General features: G+C 42.4%; 1 protein-coding gene across 4 annotated transcripts in view; it reads left to right on the top strand.

Moving 5' to 3' along the window:
* Window positions 1-19,597, top strand: part of MORC2 (MORC family CW-type zinc finger 2) — a 51,257-nt gene that overhangs the window by 30,575 nt on the left and 1,085 nt on the right. For 3 of the 4 annotated variants that reach the window (XM_083803657.1, XM_083803658.1, XM_083803659.1), the window contains 15 exons: window positions 1,599-1,681; window positions 2,610-2,695; window positions 6,102-6,242; window positions 6,777-6,931; window positions 7,082-7,210; window positions 8,455-8,560; window positions 12,647-12,779; window positions 13,118-13,192; window positions 13,316-13,696; window positions 14,093-14,233; window positions 14,327-14,381; window positions 15,174-15,315; window positions 15,664-15,855; window positions 15,955-16,048; window positions 18,832-19,020. In XM_083803657.1, the coding sequence (XP_083659783.1) occupies window positions 1,599-1,681; window positions 2,610-2,695; window positions 6,102-6,242; window positions 6,777-6,931; window positions 7,082-7,210; window positions 8,455-8,560; window positions 12,647-12,779; window positions 13,118-13,192; window positions 13,316-13,696; window positions 14,093-14,233; window positions 14,327-14,381; window positions 15,174-15,315; window positions 15,664-15,855; window positions 15,955-16,048; window positions 18,832-19,020 (2,102 nt within the window). The remainder of the gene's footprint in view (window positions 1-1,598; window positions 1,682-2,609; window positions 2,696-6,101; window positions 6,243-6,776; window positions 6,932-7,081; window positions 7,211-8,454; window positions 8,561-12,646; window positions 12,780-13,117; window positions 13,193-13,315; window positions 13,697-14,092; window positions 14,234-14,326; window positions 14,382-15,173; window positions 15,316-15,663; window positions 15,856-15,954; window positions 16,049-18,831; window positions 19,021-19,597) is intronic. The other variant, XR_014573515.1, reaches the window with a different exon arrangement.

A 19,597-nucleotide genomic window follows, 5' to 3' on the forward strand; every position in this document is an offset into this window, starting at 1 on the left:
CACGTTTACCATGACCTCATAGTGTATGGGTTGGAGAAAGTTTATGTGCTCAAAACAAATAGTTCTTCGTCAATACAGTTGTAAGCACAACAGCCTTCTAACCTGAGAGGATATAGTGGAGAATTGTGTATTGTATATTAGAGGGTTGAATTGTATATTATGTATTAGAGGATTGTAGCCAATGTGCTTTTGGATGGGAGAGCATGCAGATGCAAGATATGGGTTGCTAATTGCGATGGCTTTACCTTGCTGGGCAGCTAAACTCCACCACAACTACTCTCTCATTACCCATCCTCAGAAGAAGAGGAGGAGAAGAAAGTGTGCTGGAAAGAAAACAAAACAAAACAAACAAAAAACCTCAGGTGTTGAGATAAGAATGATTTAATTAAAGAGAAGAGGAAGAAGGAAAAAAATACAACAAGCAAAGGCTGCACGAAAGCACAGAGGGAAAAATAATTATTCTCTACTCTTCCCATCAACAAGCAATGTTTGCCCACATCCTGGGAAGCAGGGCCTCAAAATGTATATTGGTTGTTTGGGAGGACAGATATCTTCATAATGAGAGCCCCCTTTTCTCCTTCCGCTTTCCTAGCTTTTATTGCTGAGTCCCATCAAATGTATGGAATGTCTCTTTGCTCGGTTTAGGTCAGCTGCCCTGGTGATGTCCCCTCCCCACTTCTTGCCTACCACCAGAATATTGGCTTCTGGAGGTTTGGAGAGAAACTTGGTGCTGTGCCAGTACTGCTCAGTAATAGACAAAACACTGGTGAAATATCAGGGCTGTTCTAGCTGCAAGTGCAGAGCACAGCAGTATATGGGCCACTGCAGGGAAAGTTAACTCCATCCCAGCCAGACCCAGTACACTAATTTAACAAAGCTGCTTGTGTTTCCATTTTAGGAAGGAATTTCTCTGCTGAAAATGAAATTTTTGGAATGAATGTAAAGTGATATAGGATGGCGTTTACCAATTGCCAGATAGTCTTGGTGGTAGTATGGAAGAGAGGCAGGAAGGGAAATTTAAGTGATGAACATTGGGCATGTAAAGAAAATCAGACATAGTGGTAGGTTTTCTTTGTCCTATTTTGTGTATAGCACAGATATTTTTTTTTCTCCAGGCAAAACTTAGTGAATATCAAAGATGCACACATTTCCAGGATTATTGCCACAAAACAAAAACTGAGTTCAGATTTGAAAAAGAATTACAAAGAGGTAATTTACTTGTGGAGCCAATGAAAAGGCAATGTGTGAGTTTCTCAGCTTTCGCACTTTCTGTGCAGACCAGGCAGGGACACTTATATCCTTATTCTTTCCAGTTCCTCACTAACTTTCATGCAGATCCTTCCCATAAATGTACTTTGGCAGAGTTTAGTGCTGCCATTATGCCAGTATTGACTGTGACTGCTGATCAAGTTTAAGATGGCTTGTCAATGGTATCCTCTCATATGTAAGATTTTCTTCTGTACCTTTTTATGCTACTTTTTCATCTCTCCGTTGTATATGTTAATCCTGTCTTTGGAAATCTCTTACCTCAGGTGAATGCCCGATGATAAGATGTCTGTACTAAACGGTTAATACTGTTCTTTCTCCTTGTGTTTTAGCGGAGGAGAAGGCTCGAGAAGCAGAGAGTAAAGCTCGTGCACTTGAGCTGCGCCTCGGGGGGGATCTTACACGGGAGTCTAGGGTGAGACTTCTATCGTTCCAACAAGTTGGATTTTAAGTATTGAGGGGGAAGGTTGAGAACTGTGCTTTTGGAGCAGAGAACTGGCTGATTAGCATCTCCTTTTAGCACTTTGGTATGTGAAGCAGGTGGTGAATTCTGTTGGAGATAAGTTGTCAGCAGTGTTCAGTCCCGGGCAATTGTGTGGTGTCGTCACCACAGGACATGCTTAAACGTGTATATTTTCCAGTCTGAGCGAGAAGCATGCTGACATTCCCATGCATACTGCATACACTATCAGGTGGGAAGGCGATGCCTTGTTTGAGTTTTACTGTGAAGGTGCTATATTTTATGTTCTCTGAAGAGTCCGGGTGAATGTTAAGTATTTGAACAGAAGTAAAATTGTTTTTTTTGGCTATTCTCTCTTATTGCCCTTGCAGTTTGCTCTTAAGTTTTCTCAAGCTGTTGCTAGAGAGTTCTTTGTTTCCTTCTGAATGGTACCTTGTGAAGCCACAGCTCCCGTGCTGAGACTGGGGGCTTTTTGAAAGGTGGGTAAGGCCTAGGCCTAGCCAGCACCTAGGTAGAAAGAGGATTTGTGGGAAGTGCCAGCAGGTGATATTAGCATAAAATTACTTTCCTTACTAATGACATCTAATGTGGGGAAAAAAAAAAAGCATTTGAGTAGTCTATCTATTTTCATTTTGTGTCCAACCCTTTACCCTGTGGTTAGTTACATTAGACATTTAGTTGCATTTGGATGTTTTCTTCCAAGCAGCTGTGTAGCTACTTAACCAAGGCAGCAACTGGTGCTACCCTAAATGTTTTGGTGTGCTAATTATTGTCCTCCACAGCTGGTGAATTCTTTGAGATCTTTTGAAGGGGAAAAAATGTAGAAGTGAGTTAATTTCATGAATTTCACAGCAGAGTTTCACTGTGAAATACCTATTGGCAGGTGACATTACGTCAAGTCCAGAACTCTGCAATAACCATGCGCCGGGAGGCTGATGTAAAGAAAAGGATTAAGGACGCAAAGCAGCGGTGAGTAAAAGGCAGTTGAAAGCTCTGATCTTCTCAGCCTGTTCACTCCACATGCTCTGAGTGTTTCTTCTGCTTTACTTCATGTGGTGGAGCGAGCAGTTCAGCTCAAAGCTTAAATATCTGTGAGTATCCTATATGTCCTGGCTGTTTAACCGCAAGTTTGCTCTTCTGGTTGCTTCTGCTATTCCCATCTTGCTGAAAGAAGTATTTAAATTTGGCTTTTTTGTTGTGGTTGGTTGGTTATTTTGGAGATATTTACCTGGTTTTCACATAAGCTTTTTTCATTGCTTTGCTTATCTGTTTTTCATTTGCAGATAAGATTCAGGGAAATACACAAGTGTTAGCAAGTAACAGTGGAAATGGCTTTTAGAGTTGTAGGGTGTCTCTTAAAAGCTTGTTGAATTCTGTTGTAGTCTCTGCCATGAAATCCTCAAGATATTGTTGCAACTTAGCTCTGGTTACAATTAAAGTTATTATTTAACCACAGGAATATTTCTCTTTGTATATCAGTTCTCTGCAAATTTGTCATACGCATTTGACAAAAATGAAGATTTTCCGACCTAGTTTGACTTGCATGTTAATTTTCCATCCCAGACTTGTTGCCAGAGATGAATCTAATGTATTTGAAGATCTTAAATTAATAAATGTTTTTAATTCAGGAGTAGTAGAGCTGTGATCTGAAGAATGCAGAAACTCTATAGAGAAGCCATTTTCTTCAGCTTCTATGTAATTTTCTGTGTACAGCTTGTCTTTTTACAGCGTCTCTTAATTCTTGGTTTTGACAACATCAGCGTATGAAGTAAAATTTTGTGAATGGGCTAGCCTTTCTTTCAATGGGCAAAATAATTTTTGCTTTTAAAGAGCTGAGCAACAAATATAGAACTTAAAACACAGAAGTTAGCTTCTCTGTAGTGATTAGTTGGAAATGAGAAATTCCATATTTTCTTCAGTAACTTTCTTCTTTAGTCAGAGAAAGCTGTAGTCAGGTTTCAAATATGTGATGATGAAGAAAAACTATATTACAGTTAGCAAACAACAGACAAAAACCCCTTTTCTCCTGATGCCAGTATAGGCTTGCTTGTTCTTTTCCTGAGCAAGAATTACCAAGTGTGCAGTCAGCTCTAGAGTAGCATATAGCATCTTTTATATACCTGCATACATCACTGGAAATAAGAGACAGTTTAGAGGGTCAGGCTTTTCCATAACCTTACACTTAATCCAGGAAACAGAACAAACTCCTGAAAAATGTGTATACTCCCAAAGCCTGTGTAAGGTCCAGTTACAAATCCAGCAGACAGGACAGATACAAGAGCCCTAATAATAAAAGGTAATTGGCTGGGCTTTAGACAACCACTTAGTTTTCCATGATTTGAATCATACTTTGACTTCTTGTGCTCTCTAATAAAAATGAGGAGATGTCCTTCCTAGTTTGTAGGAGCGCATACTTTTTCACTTGAAATTCAAGGCCCTACATCCTTTTCAGAAGATAGAAAATTAATCCCTGAGATAAGAGTGAGGGGTCTGCTGTTTTGCCACACCCATTTGTGTTCTCAAATCACAGTTGTCCACCTGGATGAACTGAGACCAAAATGGTAATAATGCTGTAGCTCTGCTTCTCTGTTGATAATGTTCAGAACATCTTTTGGCAAATGTTTAGTTTTACAGTTTTTGAAAGCTCCTATTCTGGGTGTTTTTCTAGTAGCTCATTTTAGATTGTCATCTACTAAAAATGATCTCTGAGTCTGTAGTTACCTGTAAAATGAGTGATTGTGTCATGGTTAGAGAAGTATGCTTTTGATAACGGAACAGGTATTCTCTGTCTGTTATCTAAAAACATTGTTGTAAACCAGCACATCAGTTCTGCTGAACCAAGCGTACCTTTTTAAAACATTGCTGTCTGCTTCATATGTAACGTGGAAGTCTGCAAACACCTCTGATGGCTTTGCTTTGAAACAAGGGGAATCTCAAAAGCTGACAGTAGAGTAGGAGAGAGATTGCTGATACCAGCTTTGGACCATGTTAGACTCTCGTGTCCCATTTAGGGCCCTTGTGGGAGCTTCCATTCAAAGGAAGGGGTGTTACAGGTTATGTATACATTTGCGTGAGGAGAAGGGTGACCTCAAGAAAACAGAAAAGGGGCAAGAAATGTGATGCTTAAAAGTTAAGATAGTCTTTTAGTTGTGTATTATTACTGCACAGTGCTCATGAATGCACAGCTCAGGTTCTCTTAGTATCTGATGGTCGTAGTAGACAGTTAAGAGATCTTTAAGACTTTAAACTTCAAAGAATTCCAAGTATCTTCAACTAACCACTTAGAGAAGCCAAATGACTTAAGTGGGACAATGCACATTAGTGCTTAAAAATTTGATGAGTGGAGGAAAAATAGGGGAGATCAAAAATCAGAGGAATGGGTAGGACAGTGGTGTAGACTATGCCTTTTAATTGTTAAAAAATTTGGCCTTGTTTGATACCTTCAGCCTGAAACAGGTATCCTCATTATGAGAAACAATCAGTGTGGTTTTCATGAAAGCTGTGGAATCCATTTAAGTTAGTCTTCGAAGACCAATAATTCTGTTAAATAAAGAGGTTTTGTTTGATTTTACAACACTGATAAATCTCTTGAGGCTTTCTGCATCACAGGAAATACAATTCATGATAATCAAAGATTCAGATTCAGAAAATCTGTATGTGCTCACAAAGGTAGTTGAGGCCAACTTCTGTTGAAGTCATCACAATAAGATAGAAACCCTGCAAATTGCTATCCTGTCATTTCCAGGCAAAAAAAAGTCCACTTTGGCTGTGTTGTATTCTCCAGCTTTCGAGCTTTGAGTAACATTATAATAACATTATTTGAATTTGAATAACACTATAAAATTCGTAATTACAAGAACTTTCCAAGAATCTGAATATCAAAACTGTAGTTTTGTATTAAAATCTTAATTTTCATGCTTGATTTAGCATTTATTTCCATCTAGAAGGTACAAACCAAAATCACATAAAGGACCAGTCTGTGCCTAACAGTACGTTCAGAAGACTCAACTGCAATTTCTTTCAAAAAGTGGATCTGAAATAAAAACCAAAATCCATTCCTATAGGAGAAAACGTATCCAAATGAATAATTAAATTGCCTCAACAGATACTGTCCGGCCTAAATTGATGTCTGTATTGCAAAGTCATTTTTTTAATTTGTCTTCAGTTGTAATGTGATTCAGTATAATGTTTCAACAAAAACATTTTTTTTTTGTTAGAAATAGCTGAATATAGGGCAAGTTTTTAGCAAAACCTTAATGCTCAAAGGTGCTGGAATTTTCATGCCCTTTGTCTAATAATGAATAATTAGCAAATAATTTTGATTCCAAAATCTTTATTTTTAATATTTCAAAGGTTCTGTTTCATTCTTTTACAGGGCATTGAAGGAACCAAAAGAACTGAATTTTATTTTTGGTGTGAATATTGAGCAGCGTGAATTGGATGGCATGTTCATTTATAACTGCAGTCGGCTGATAAAGATGTATGAGAAGGTGGGCCCACAGCTGGAGGGTGGCATGTGAGTTTTTGGAGATTTTTCAGCAATAGTTTACTTAAGTCTGGCATGTTCCCACACATAACTTTGGCCTTGCTATAATCGTTCTTCATGAGCGTGAGACCTTTTCATTTTATCAACCTTCAGTTTGGATTCTGGCAAATAAAACGTATTTTTATATTTCTCAGTATTTCCCTAGCTTCCCAATTTAAAAAAAATTCTTTTTTATGACCACAAATTTTGGTCATACCTAGAGCAGTATGAGGCTCTTATGCTTGGTGTTGATGTTTGGGGCTAACAGATGAATACTGGTAGCAATACTACTTCATTCTAGGGACAGGGAGAATAGGTCTTGAAAGCAAATACAAATATTTGAGCCCACCTTACTTTTTTCAGAATACCAGCTCTGAGTATCAAGTCCGATTTAGAAAGCTAGTAAGTTCAGAATAGTACTACTGCAGGAACATGTGTGTCTGTAATCCACTATTTTCAATATTGCTTGTCTGAACACTGACCTAGTAGTTTAATGATGTTCATAACTGTATGTTCCTCTTTCAGGGCATGTGGTGGAGTAGTAGGTGTAGTGGATGTGCCCTATTTGGTTCTGGAACCAACCCATAATAAACAAGACTTTGCTGATGCCAAAGAATATCGACACTTGTTGAAGGCCATGGGAGAGCATTTAGCTCAGTATTGGAAAGATGTAGCTATAGGTAATAAAGCTTCACCAGCTGCTTTTACCAGCTGCTGGAAGGGGAGACTTTGGTGGCTGGAAAGGAGCTGAGGGGGAGGACAACCAAGACTGAAGGTGGTGATTTTTGTGATAATAGCTCCATACTGAATGGGGGCTTCTTGTTTTCCAGCCCAGAGGGGTATCATCAAGTTCTGGGATGAATTTGGTTATTTGTCAGCAAATTGGAACCAGCCTCCATCTAGTGAACTGCGCTACAAACGCCGAAGAGCCATGGAGATTCCTACCACGATTCAGTGTGGTGCGTCTGACCAGGCTGCAATCAGGAGGCTGGTCCTCCCTGGGAAAGGGCGAGAGGGAGGGAAATCCTGTCTGCAGTTGGGGAGCAGCTAAATGGGTAGGAGCTTTGAGGTGACCTCCTCTATCATTGCTCCCTTCTGGGGCTTGTCTCCTTTTGTGAGTTGCCCTTGCTTGCATCTGCTGGCACACTTTTAAACATCTTAAAGTAAGGTTTCTTTCCTGCACAGTCTTCAGGTTCTTCTTCAGGTGCACTTACAGAATGGGACTGGTGTGGTCAGTAGCAGAATTGAGAATGGGCTTCAAAACGTCACGTGAACTGGAACTGACCAAAGCCACCCATCCCAACAATGGGATAAGATCCAAAACTTTTTCCAATAGGCAATGGAAAGTAGTCAAATAACTCTTACTCTGATGCACTGGTCTGTAAAATGGCTCTAGGTATCATCACAGAAAGGAACCATTTACAGTCAGCTTTTAAACTTAATGCAGATTTTCTTTTGTGCACTCACGAATGGCTCTGGCTAAGCCCTTGTTACAGCTGGAAGAAGGGAGATCTCAATATAAGCACTTTCTCTTTTGATAGAGGGCCATCAAACTTCCCGTATAGGAGGAGCTTTCCTATTGTTCTTCTTGACCTTTTCTGTTGACATCTGCCAGGGCCTGTGAAGCCTTTCCAGAGACTGATTTAAGAATACTTGCCTTTTCTTAGCAAAATGTGATTTTTAAGATGTTGATTTTCTGGTAGTCCAATAATGTTCTGGAAACCAAATCTAGTACATCTGGCTCATCTAAAATGTATTCAATTATTATCTAATTTTAGTGGATACATCTCCTAGGTGTTGGGTGTTGTGTGTTGATACCAGTAAGGGAAAGCCTGCCTTCTGAGATGAGCGGTGATTTCAGGACAGGCTGTTCAGTTTCATTTGTAAGTGCTATCATTACAGCAGTGAATGTGAAATGCTCTAGTAGTAGTTCATGCTAGGCTTTATCAGATTATTGTTATGGTTGCTTTGTTTACCAGATTTGAGGTCATCTTCAAAGTACTTTGTGAACATGGAGCAAAAATTGACTTAGTATATCTTGTTTGTTTCTTTTTTTGCCACTGGTCTTAATTGCCATTGGATATATTTAGGAAACTGGTGTGGTCCTTGGACTTTAAATAGGCTTGAGAAGTGCTATGGGGTAAAATCTGATTTTATGGCTTAAGATGTGTATTTCTGACTTGCAAAGTGTTTACCTTAACAGATGTGTGTCTGAAGTGGCGAACACTCCCATTCCAGATGAGTTCAGTGGAGAAGAATTACCCTGATAGCTGGGTATGCTCTATGAACCCTGATCCTGAACAAGACAGGTAAGAATCGGTTAATATAAAGAATTTTCTGTGGTGTGCCTTATTTGCACTTTTTTTTTCCCAGTCATGGATTCTTTGAGAACTATTGGAAGGATAGACAGTAATTCTATACCTGTATGATACACCTGTAAGCTGTGCTCAGAGTCTGTGAATGCGTAATGATGGCATACCTATTTGGAGTTGACACATGGATGGACATGGCAAATGCATTGTGTACCCTCAGCCAGTTTGCTGATGACACAAAACTGGAAGGGTGGATCATATGCTGCAAGAAGGGCAAAGTTTCCCCCCTCCTGTTGGGTGGGGTGGGGGTGGAGGTTCAGGAGAGGGGACAGCCTGAGTCACCAGGACATATTGGGAGAGCCCAGCTGAAAACATCTCTGCAGAAAAAGACCTTGTGGTCCTCGTGGGCACCAAGCTGAGCATGCTTATGCTCAGCAATGTGCCCTTGTGGTAAAGATGTCAAACGGTGTCCTAGGCTGCATCTGGAGGAGTGTTGCTGGCAAGTACAGGGAGGTTGATGAGGTGAGGTACTAATGAGGTCAGTCTTAGCAGTCTTAGAGTACTGTGTCTGGTGCTGGGCTGCCCAGTACAAGAGACATGCACATACTGGAGAGAGTCCAGTGACGTACCACAAAATGAAAGGATTGGAGCACCTCTGCTGTGAGGAAACTCAGAGGGCTGGGACTGTTCAGCCTGGAGAAGAGGAGGCTCAGAGGTGATCTCACTAATAATTTATACGTACCTGAGGAGAGGTGAAAAAAGGATAGGGCCAGGCTCTTTTCAGTGGTGCCCAGTGCCTGGACAGGAGGCAATGTGCACAAACTGAAACAGAAGCTTCCCCTTGAATATCAGGAAATTCAAGGTCACTCACCATGACAGTGATAGTAGGCATAGGTTGTTCAGAGAGACTTTGGAGTTTGCCTCCTTGAAGTATTCAAAAGCTGTCTAGACATGGCCTTGGGCAACCCGTTCTAGGTGTTCCTGCTTGAGCAGGGGTGTTGGACCAGATGGTCTTGAGAAAGTCCTTTCTAATGTCAGCCATTCTGTGATTCTGTGAAATTTAGTTCCTTTGTAGTTTTTCTGCACTGCTATTGGAGATATGATTGTAGCTATAGTTTATGCATGTTAGCTTTAATATAGGTAGCAACTGAAGAACAGTCCTAAGTGGAGGCCGGGAGCAGCATGGGTTCAGTGCTCAGTCTTTTCAGGTGTCTCTATTGCTACTGTTGCTCCAACTCATTAGGCACATAAGCTGGAGCAACACCTCTGAGTTGCAGTGAACACAAGAATGGCATTTTGTGCACTTGAGGGAGCAGCGCTTTGATTCATATACCAAAGGTGTGTTTCATGATTATAAGATTAAGCAGAGTTCACTACTTTGAATAAGAAAAATGATTGCTCTAGGCTTCTCCTTTCTGTCTGTGGAGAAAGACTGCTAGAATTTGATTCTTATCCTTGTTGTATAATGAGAGAAGCTGATTAGGCTGTAATTCAGATGCCTTGGTTTAGTGTTTTAAATACAAATGAATCCAGGTAGAATCTGTTAATTGGAATCAAAACCTTAATATATCCATAACCAGAAAAGCTACAAAAAGTGTTTATGTTGATATTGGGAAAATACTGATTTTCTAGCTTCTTCTTTTTGGCACTTGTCATTTGAAAAATATGGGAGATAACATCCCTATAGCTCTGTGTGTTCATGCTGTGATGTAGTTGTAATGGGGGCTGTTTCACGGAGGATGGATGTCCTTAGATGAAACTCCTGGGGGCAGAGACAAATCTGCAAGACCAACAAGAGGCTGCCACATCTCCAGCACCCCAGGTCAAAGCAGTAGCATGGCTGGGAATGTATTCCCAGTAGACAGACACAGATATACCGCACATGGCTGGCTATACAGCTCAACACAGGCAGACACTCTCAGCACTCAGACACAAACACAAAGCACACCAGTAACCTCATCCTGTTCTTTCTCCTCTGATCAGGATGAGGACCATCTGTATCTGCTGCCCCCTGCAGCCTGTCTTGATAGTTACTTGCAGTGGGATATATGGGGCCTGAACTCCCACAGACCCCCTCGTGTGGACATATGTAGCAATCACCCCCCTGAAACACACACACACTTGCACAGTATACACCCCACAGTTTTCCACCTTGGACACACTGCCCACTCAGTAGCAGATCCTGGATCTTTGCTCTTCACTGGTGTCTCCTGCCTAGAGACTCCCACACCTCTACCTACAATCCCACACCCCTCTGCAGCAGTTGGTCAGGACTCCCCGTTCCCTCCAGTAAGCATTCCTTCTGAGGTCTTGCTCCCAGGCCAGCTCACCTCCTTGTTGGCACGTCTGGCCCAACGTTTGCTGTGGAGCACACGTTGCCTTGCACACCTGCACTTGCTGCAGCTGGTACACCCCAGGCACGCGGGCCCCTCTGAGCTGTGGTCCCACTTGAGCTGCTGGCACTCAGACCCCCATACACACACATGCACACAGAATAGAGCCCCTCACTCAAGAAAATAGCCAGAAATGGAGTTTAATGTGAAGATGGGACGGTGCTGATCAGGTGCAGGGCATGGCCGGACATGTGTACTGACCAGCCTCCTCTTTACATGACAACGATCCTTATTATCCTTTTATCTCTTTGTTTTCCCATGTTTATTCCTCCCAAAATCATCTGAATCCCCTCCTTACCCTGCCTTTGGTTTCTCCCCTTGATCCAAAAGATGCTTTGGAGAGCTATTCCCATTGACTGGACACTGGGGCTGAGGCTGCCCTTGGACAGCCCTGCCAGAGCCCAAATGGGGTGCCTGTTCCTCTAAATATTTAATCTGGGTTCCTTGAAGTGCGTTTGGGACTCCGTGCATGTGGGCATGGGCCTTGGAAGGGCTGGTGACTCCTGTGATGGCCTGAGAGTAGCCAAAGCAAGGGTGTTATTCAGGTTTCCCCCACACTTGCCTTTGTGCTCTTTTGCCTATGTGCAGACAAGCTCTTTTATCAATTAACCTGACAGAAATATGAATTAATAATAAATGAAACTTCTTATTTGCAGTATGTTGAAAATTTGGAATGGTGTGGCTGCACGTTATATGAAAACGTGTTGGAATTTCGGTTGGAGCATGAGTTGGAATTCTTTTCTTTTCCACAGGGTGCACATGTCCTGTATCCAGGGGGGTGGGAAAGAGCAGGCAAGACTCCTTGGAGAGGTGATCCAAACTTCTGGTCATTTCACCTTCTTTGAAAGAAATCTCCCTCTGGAGGGATAAATAACTCGAATATTTTTGTATTGAGTAGGCTCACTTGCCCTTTCTATCAGTGAGTGCCATTGTGTCCTTTTACATGAGACAGGTTTTCTGTCTGAGAACTCCTTTGCCTTTGTTGGTGCCAGTAGAAAGCAGGGTGTGCTTGCAGTCCCTGTATTTTTGACCTTGCCTTCCAAGTGCTCTACTGTCTGATGTTTCTTCCCGTTTTCTTGTGTCATGGATTTGGACACCCTTACTGCTGTATTTTGGCTCCATCCCCCAGCTATTCTGTTCCAGGTATTTGCATGGTCTGAGGGATGACCGAGGATTTGGGAAGCACTGCTGTTGCCAGCATGGGTCAGGGGCCTCCAGCTTGTGTGCCATGAGGATTGCTGCCTTCGTGTAGATCATGGTGATCATCCTGTAGCTAGCGTCTAACTTGGATCACTTTCCTACAGCCTTTGCACTCCCCAAGAACCTATATCACAAGTCTCTCTCAGGGCAAGCTAGAAAGAGGTCCTTGGTATGGTGATGCAGTCAAATTGTTACCTGTCTTTGTATTGACCTGTCAGTTCCTAAACTTTGTTTACTATGGCTCCAGGGCTCTGAACTGGTAATTCCCAGTGTAAATGGCTTGTTTTTTATTGGTTGTGGTTTTGATCCTTAAATCATATATGTGTTTCCTAAGGAGAAAACAGCTTTCTTTGGGATTGTGGCCACTGCAAAAAGGAAAGGGGGGTTTACTGCTGCACTGGGAATGGGACACAGGGATGGTGCTGTGTGGGAGAGATGGTGCAGGTTCTGCTGTCTTCGTTGAGGTTGTCTTACATTTCTTTGGTCCTAGATGTGAAGCTGCAGAGCAGAAGCAGAAAGTACCACTAGGAACTCTGAAGAAAGACTTGAAATCACAAGAGGAAAAGCAGAAACAACTGACAGAGAAAATCCGCCAGCAGCAGGAAAAACTGGAAGCTCTGCAGGTAAATTGGAAGGTCTCCTGCTAAGCATAGCAGGCTTTCAGGGACTTCCTAGTGCAAGCAGATGATGCTGAGAATGAAGTCTGTCTCAGCCTGTAATAGCACATATGCCATGTGGCATTCATGGGGTAGGGGTTGTTTTATTAAACAAGCATCTTAGATTGCATTTCCTGTTAGGAGGATGTGGGTGACTGCTGGATTCTAGGTCTTGAAAGACAGCAGAAAACATCTGCTTTGCAATTACTGATTTTTAAACTGGAAGACTGTTTGCTAGTATGGGTTCATGCAGGTTCTGACAGCTTTCAAAAATAAATTTTCTGATTTTTTTCATTTTTTAATAGAAAACCACTCCAATTCGATCTCAAGCTGACTTGAAAAAACTGCCTCTGGAAGTGACTACACGGCCTGCAGGGGAGGTAAATGGGATACCACTGTAGGCTTTGTACTCTCCTGTGTTATCCTAAACTGTTATTGAAAAGCAGAACCTGATTTTTTTTTGTCTCCTCTCTCTGTACCCTAATTTGTTTTGGAACACCCAGTCACTGACTCGACTTCAGCGCCCCCGATCTCCTCCTTTACCTGATGTAATTAAGAATGCTCCCAGCAGACCACCACCAGCTACGCCTCTTCCCAGGTCTGTCAGTCAGCTGAAAAAGAGCTCTCCAGCTTGGCCAACTGTTAGTTCTCCTAAACTGGCAAGCATTCTCTGCAAGGAGGAGGCCAGTACTTCCAGGACACACCACCATACTGTGACAGCTGGAAAGTCTAACAGCACTTCAAAAACTCTTGCCAAAACAGCTACAACAACAAAAGCATCCACTGCTGTCCTGCAGAGCCCCAAAAGCCCACGTGAGATACCCAGCTCAAAAACTGCCAAGGCGCCAGCAGTAAAGAAATCTGCCACTATCAAATGCCCACAGGTGAGATTCAATGGGATGAAAACTATCCTTACCTACTTTTCTGCATAACCCATATTTCTCTGTCATGTGGGATTTGTGCTTCATTCTCTGCATAGGACAAGGTAACTCCTATTTTATTCTTGGCTTACAGTGCCATTCTACACCTCTAATAAAGGCTTGTATCATCTTTTTCCTGTTAGACCAGACTATTTCTCCGGACAAAAAAAAAGTGTGGAATGGTAGGCTTGAGGACTTATGTTATCATATGGCACCCTCTAAAGCCTTCTTGAAAAACCGATTAAGGTATCAAATGAAGATAGTGGGTGCTGAGCTTTTTTAAAATTTTAAATACTTCTGTAAAAAAGATTGTTTGGTAGCATACTTGAATTATAGCTAGTGCTTTTTTGCTTCCTGCAGGCCTCCACAACCCGGAAGAGGACCTTATATACCACAGAGGAGGTGTCTGAGGAGGAAGGGGAGTATAAGAAGGAGAAGACAAAACGGGGCAAATTTGTGGCAGTGAAAGAGGAGAAGGATTCCAGTGAGGTTGTGGTAGAGGTGAGAGTGCACTGGAGTGCACTGGTTTCCCCAGCAGAAGATATTTGTCAAGTGTTTATAATTTTTGAGCTAATCTGAGCTCTCTGCTTACAGCTCACAGATAGTGCAGGAGAAGAAGAACTAGCAGAACTGAAGAAAGCTCAGAAAGGTGAGAAATGAACCCATGAACTCTTTTCCAGTATATAACATAATGAAAAAGAGCTCTTGCAGAACTAGATTCATTGGTTAAACATGTCATTTTGTTAATGAGCTTTTTAAAACAAAAATTCATGTAAATTTGGATACCAGACCATGAGATGACTCTAAGTGAAACAAAATTTCAGGACCCCTTGATTGGACAGGAGGCAATTATGGTGTAGGAAGACCCATAATCTGAGAGCTGCATCATCTTAACTGTTGTGCTGTTTGGCTGCATAGTGTAGATGGATGTCATGCTCATCCTTCCTAGTTGAAAGGATCATGTAGTTATATCAGCAGAGAAATACTGAGGGTGTTATCTAGACGTGCTGCGCTACTGTGAAAGGAGAGGGGCAGAGAGACCTGTAAGAAAAATTATAGCCAGGATGGTGTTGTACCTCTGCCAGAGCAGTTAATTTCTGCAGCTTGTTCCCGAGGAGCTCTATGGAAAGCAACCCACTGGGAACCCATAGCAAATCGTCCTAGTCCAGTACAAGCCGGAACAGCATGCGTCAAACAGCCCAGAGTACAAGAGAAACAGTATCTGAGAATGCCATATCATTTCCTTGCATATTAATGTTTCTAAGTAGGAGTTGAACTGTGTGAATGTGGTGTTTTTATGGTTCATGTACCACTTGAAAGAATTGTCACAGCTGTAGGTTTGCTCACAGATGAGGGTGGCTGTCTTCTCTAATGACCACACAGAAGGTGCCCTCCTGCATCTGAATGTTTGCAAACATCTTTACTGTCATCTTCCCTTCAGATAAAGGGCTGCATGTGGAAGTGCGTGTAAACAAGGAGTGGTTCACAGGCCGTGTCACAGCTGTGGAAATGGGCAAGCATGCAGTACGCTGGAAGGTGAAGTTTGATTATGTTCCTACAGACACCACACCAAGAGATCGCTGGTAACTATCTTCAGCTACTAGATTTTGGAGGCTTGTTTTGCTTTCAGGAGAAAGACCTTGTTTTACTTACACAGATGCTGAAGATAAAAATATGTTGTTGTCATATCAGGGAGAGTGTGTGTGCTCAGGACTGTCCATCTGCTTTTTAAAGAATGAATGCAACACACTCAGTACAGTCTGCTCATCGCTTCAGTGTGACCTTCCTGTGGAGGCAGCTCTTGTGTAATCTAGAAGTCTCAGTGACAGATGTGTACAGGTTCTGATGAAGCTAACAGTATTTCAGATATGGCTGATATAAGAAAAAAACATATGTATCCCCTTCCCCCCCCCCTTTTTTTTTGTCTTCAGGGTAGAGAAGGGCAGTGAGGATGTGAGACTGATGAAGCCTCCGTCTCCAGAGTATCAGACTCCAGATACACAGCAGGAAGAGGGGGTTGTTGTGGCTGAACCTTCTACCTCAGACTGTGTCAGAATTGAGCCAGACACCACTGGACCTAGCAGTAACCAAGAAACAGTAGACTTGCTAGTTCAAATCCTTCGGTGGGTTCACAGTGCTTCTTGTGAGCTGCTGCAGCCTGATTGAGATTGAGATTGAAGGACTAAAGCAAACTCTGGCTTTGCTTTTTCTTTCCTGCATAGGAATTGTTTGCGATACTTCTTGCCTCCAAATTTTCCTGTTTCCAAGAAGGAGCTGAGTTCCATGAGTTCAGAAGGGTTGCTGGCATTTCCCTTGGTGAGTTCAGTACATCTAGAAAAAAGTTTTTTTTTGTTTTTATTTCACTACACATTCCATTCTTATGGCGAGCCTGCATCCTGTGGAAGTTATTTGTATCCTTAGCATGATTAATGTAGTGGAAAAAAAAAATGAGAGTTCTTGAAGTGTGCCTCAGTTTTTCTGAGAGAAGATTTTGATGAGGATTTTTTTATTACCATACATCTGTGTGAGAACCCTATTGGCTGCTACAGTCTGGAGTTCTTGTCCATTGCTGTTAAGCTTTTAAGAAGAGAGGCCAGGTTAGAGATGCATAGAAATGAAATGTAGGCACATCTGTTAGTTATGCCCCAGTCTTAAAAGTCCAACTTATGCAGAGAAAATCTGAAAAATAAGAACGTGGATGCCAGCGCTCCTTGTACTTCTCCAGATGACCAGGCTCACAAAAATAGAGCAGAGTTTAAAGATTCACAGACCACCTGTGATGCTTCTTAAGGCTCTTGGTGTTCCTTCCATTTAAGAATGGAGGAATTCTGGGAAGGAATGTATGGAATTCTGCGTAGGGGTCAGTATTTCTTGATGTATGTACTCATTTACCTGGACTTGTGCAAAGCATTTGACATTGTCCCCCATGATATCATTGTCCTTAAATTGGAGAGACATTAATTTGACAGATGGACCACCCTGTGGGTAAGGATGGTTGTGCTAAAAGAGTTTGTGGTCAATGGCTCAGTGTTGAGGTGGAGATCAGTAACGAGTGCTGTTCCTCAGGGGTCAGGATTGGTACTGGCACTATTTAATATCTTTGTTGGTAACATGGACAGTGAGATTGAGTGTGCTCTCAGCAGGTTTGTTGATGACACCAAGCTGTGCGGTGCAGTCAACACACTGGAGGGAAGGGATGTCATCCATAGGGACCTGGACAGGCCTGAGAGGTGGGCCCACAAGAACTTCATGAATTTCAACAAGGCCAAGTACAAAGTCCTGCATCTGGGTCAGGGCAATCTCAAGCACAGATACAGGCTGGGCGGAGAATGAATTGGGAGCAGCTCTCATTGGATTGAGAAGGACCTGGGGGGATGGTTGACAAGCTCCACATAAGCCAGCAATGTGTGCTTGCAGCCCAGAAAGTCGACCGTATCCTGGGCTGCACTGAAATCGGCATGGTCAGCAGGGTGAGGGAGGTGATTCTACCCCTCTCTTCTGCTCTCATGTGCTCCCTGTGTTCAGCTCTGGGGCCCCCAGCACAAGAAGGACACAGAAGTATTAGAACAAGTCCAGAGGAGGGCCCCAAAGATGATGAAAGGGCTGGAGCACCTCTCCTACAAAGACAGGCTGAGAGAGTAGGGGTTGATTCAGCTTGGAGAAAAGAAGGCTCTGGGGAGACCTTAGAGCGTCATTGCAGTACCTAAAGGGGGACTACTGCAAAGCTGGGGAGGGACTCCTAGGGAGCTTAGTGAATTGACAAGGAGTAATGATGATAAACTAAAAAGGTAGATTTAGATTAGCTATAAGGAAGAAATTCTTTACTCAGAAGGGGGTGAGGCACTGGAACAGGTTGCCTGGTGAAGTTGTGGATGCCCCATCCCTGGAAGTGTTCAAGGCCAAGTTGGATGAGGCTTTGAGCAACCTGATTTAGTGGGAGGTGTCCCTGCCCATGGCAGGGACGTTGGAAATAAATGATCTTTGAGGTCCCTTCCAACCTAAACCATTCTATGGTTCTGTGATTCTATGTACTAAAGCTGAGAAGACATGCTGAAATTCTCTCCAAGTGTCCCACCAGCAGGCTAGCTGAAGAAATAATACATTGTCAACTGTTCTGCTTGTTATGAGTCAGTGCTTCTCTGAGCTGCAGCACTGTGTTACGTTCAAGAAATACTTCATAAGCTCTGCAGGTTTTGCCTTTCGCCTTAGTTTGAATGACTGGAAGAATGCCCCCACGGAATAACTATGTAGGTTTCCTTCCCTGACCCAAAGGCATAAAATCTCTGAACAATTTCAGAAGTGGTGGGAGTAAACCAGCAGGGATGAAGTCTTCTGCTACCCAGCCTGTCTTCCCTTTGGTGTCTGAGCCTGCACCAGCGTCTGTGTAGCAATGCGGGCTGAAGTGTGGAGAACTGGATTCTCTGACTTGTCTCTTCTCTGACATACAGACAAACCACAAAGAGCTTTGCAGTAGGAGTCTGTAGGTGACAAAAACCACCTAAAAAAGACAATGTCAAAAACCACTGTTTATATGATAGTCTCCAATGTGTCCTACTCCCTCACTCACAAGGCGTGTACTTCAGTGTCTCTTCCTCTTTCTGTCAATTCAGTTTTATGTGAGTCATGTGTGTCATGCTGCTTCCATGTAACAAGTTGGTGTTGCCTGGAATGTTCTGTGAGAGTTGACATCCCATCCTCACAGTAATAAGCTGTGCTGTCCAAGTGGTCTGTACAGATGAAATTAACTGCATATGGAGGCTGTCAGATCTATCTACAGTGTAACTTGCTTTTAGGCTTTTTAAAATCTTGCATCTTTAGTCTGAATTCATTCTGCTTTTTTTGCATTTCTGGTCTTGGAGGAATGTGAAGACTTGTGATTTTTTTTTTTTTGCTGCATGCAGTAGGCAAATCATATATAAATGTGAACATGATAACGAATGCAGCCAGAGAACACAGAGGAGTGCTGTTCAGCTTGTGCTGTTCAGTCACAGTATGTTTGTAGCTGGATTCTTCTAGAAGCTGCAGGTGCTGTGGTTTTCTTTACAGCTGGTGCTTTTTTTTTTTTAAGGTACCATCTGTTGTTTTTTTGTCTTCTACAGAAAGAATATTTCAAACAGTATGAAGTGGGTCTGCAGAACCTGTGCAATTCATATCAGACACGTGCTGATGCCCGGGCCAAAGCCTGTGAAGAAAGCCTGCGCAACTCAGAGAGAAAGCTGAAGGAGACAGAGGAGAAACTGCAGAAGCTGAGGACTAACATTATGGCTTTGCTGCAGAAAGTGCAGGAGGTAGGTGAGGAAGGGGTGTGAAACCAGAACAGCACCACAAGTAGCAACCTTCACCAGACCAAGGCCAGTTCAGGCACCTGAGATGTTTTAGTCTACGATTTAGCTGTGCTTCGGTTCTTACTCAGTTTGGTTCAACTTGGGCCCAGACTGTCAGAAGCTACTAAGTGCCGCTGTTGCTGCCCACCTTTCAGGATCTAGGCCTTAGTGGCCGTGAGGAGTGTTAACTTTTGTAGTTGGAATCTTCGTGTTGTGTACATAGCACACAGTTTTTATTAGTTTCTGCTTTGTGCTATTAAACATGGCACTGCAGGATTTTCTGTCCTATTCTTGTGCAGGAAGCTGGTGTTAGATTCTGAATCTCTTGTATAGAAATGCAAGGCTTTAAACAATACTTCAAATAAAAAAACTTTGATTAAATATATTAAATATACTATCAAATATTAAAACATTATTTAATGTAATATAATGTTAAAAATACTAATACTTTTAAAGTCTGCCAGGCTCTGAGAAGGGAAGTTGGCAATGCTTTCACAGCAGATGTCTGCAGCTGTGCACTCCTGGAGAGTGCTGGCAGGCA

Source organism: Anser anser (genome assembly GCF_964211835.1).
Source record: "Anser anser genome assembly, chromosome: 18".
Lineage (NCBI taxonomy): Eukaryota > Metazoa > Chordata > Aves > Anseriformes > Anatidae > Anser > Anser anser.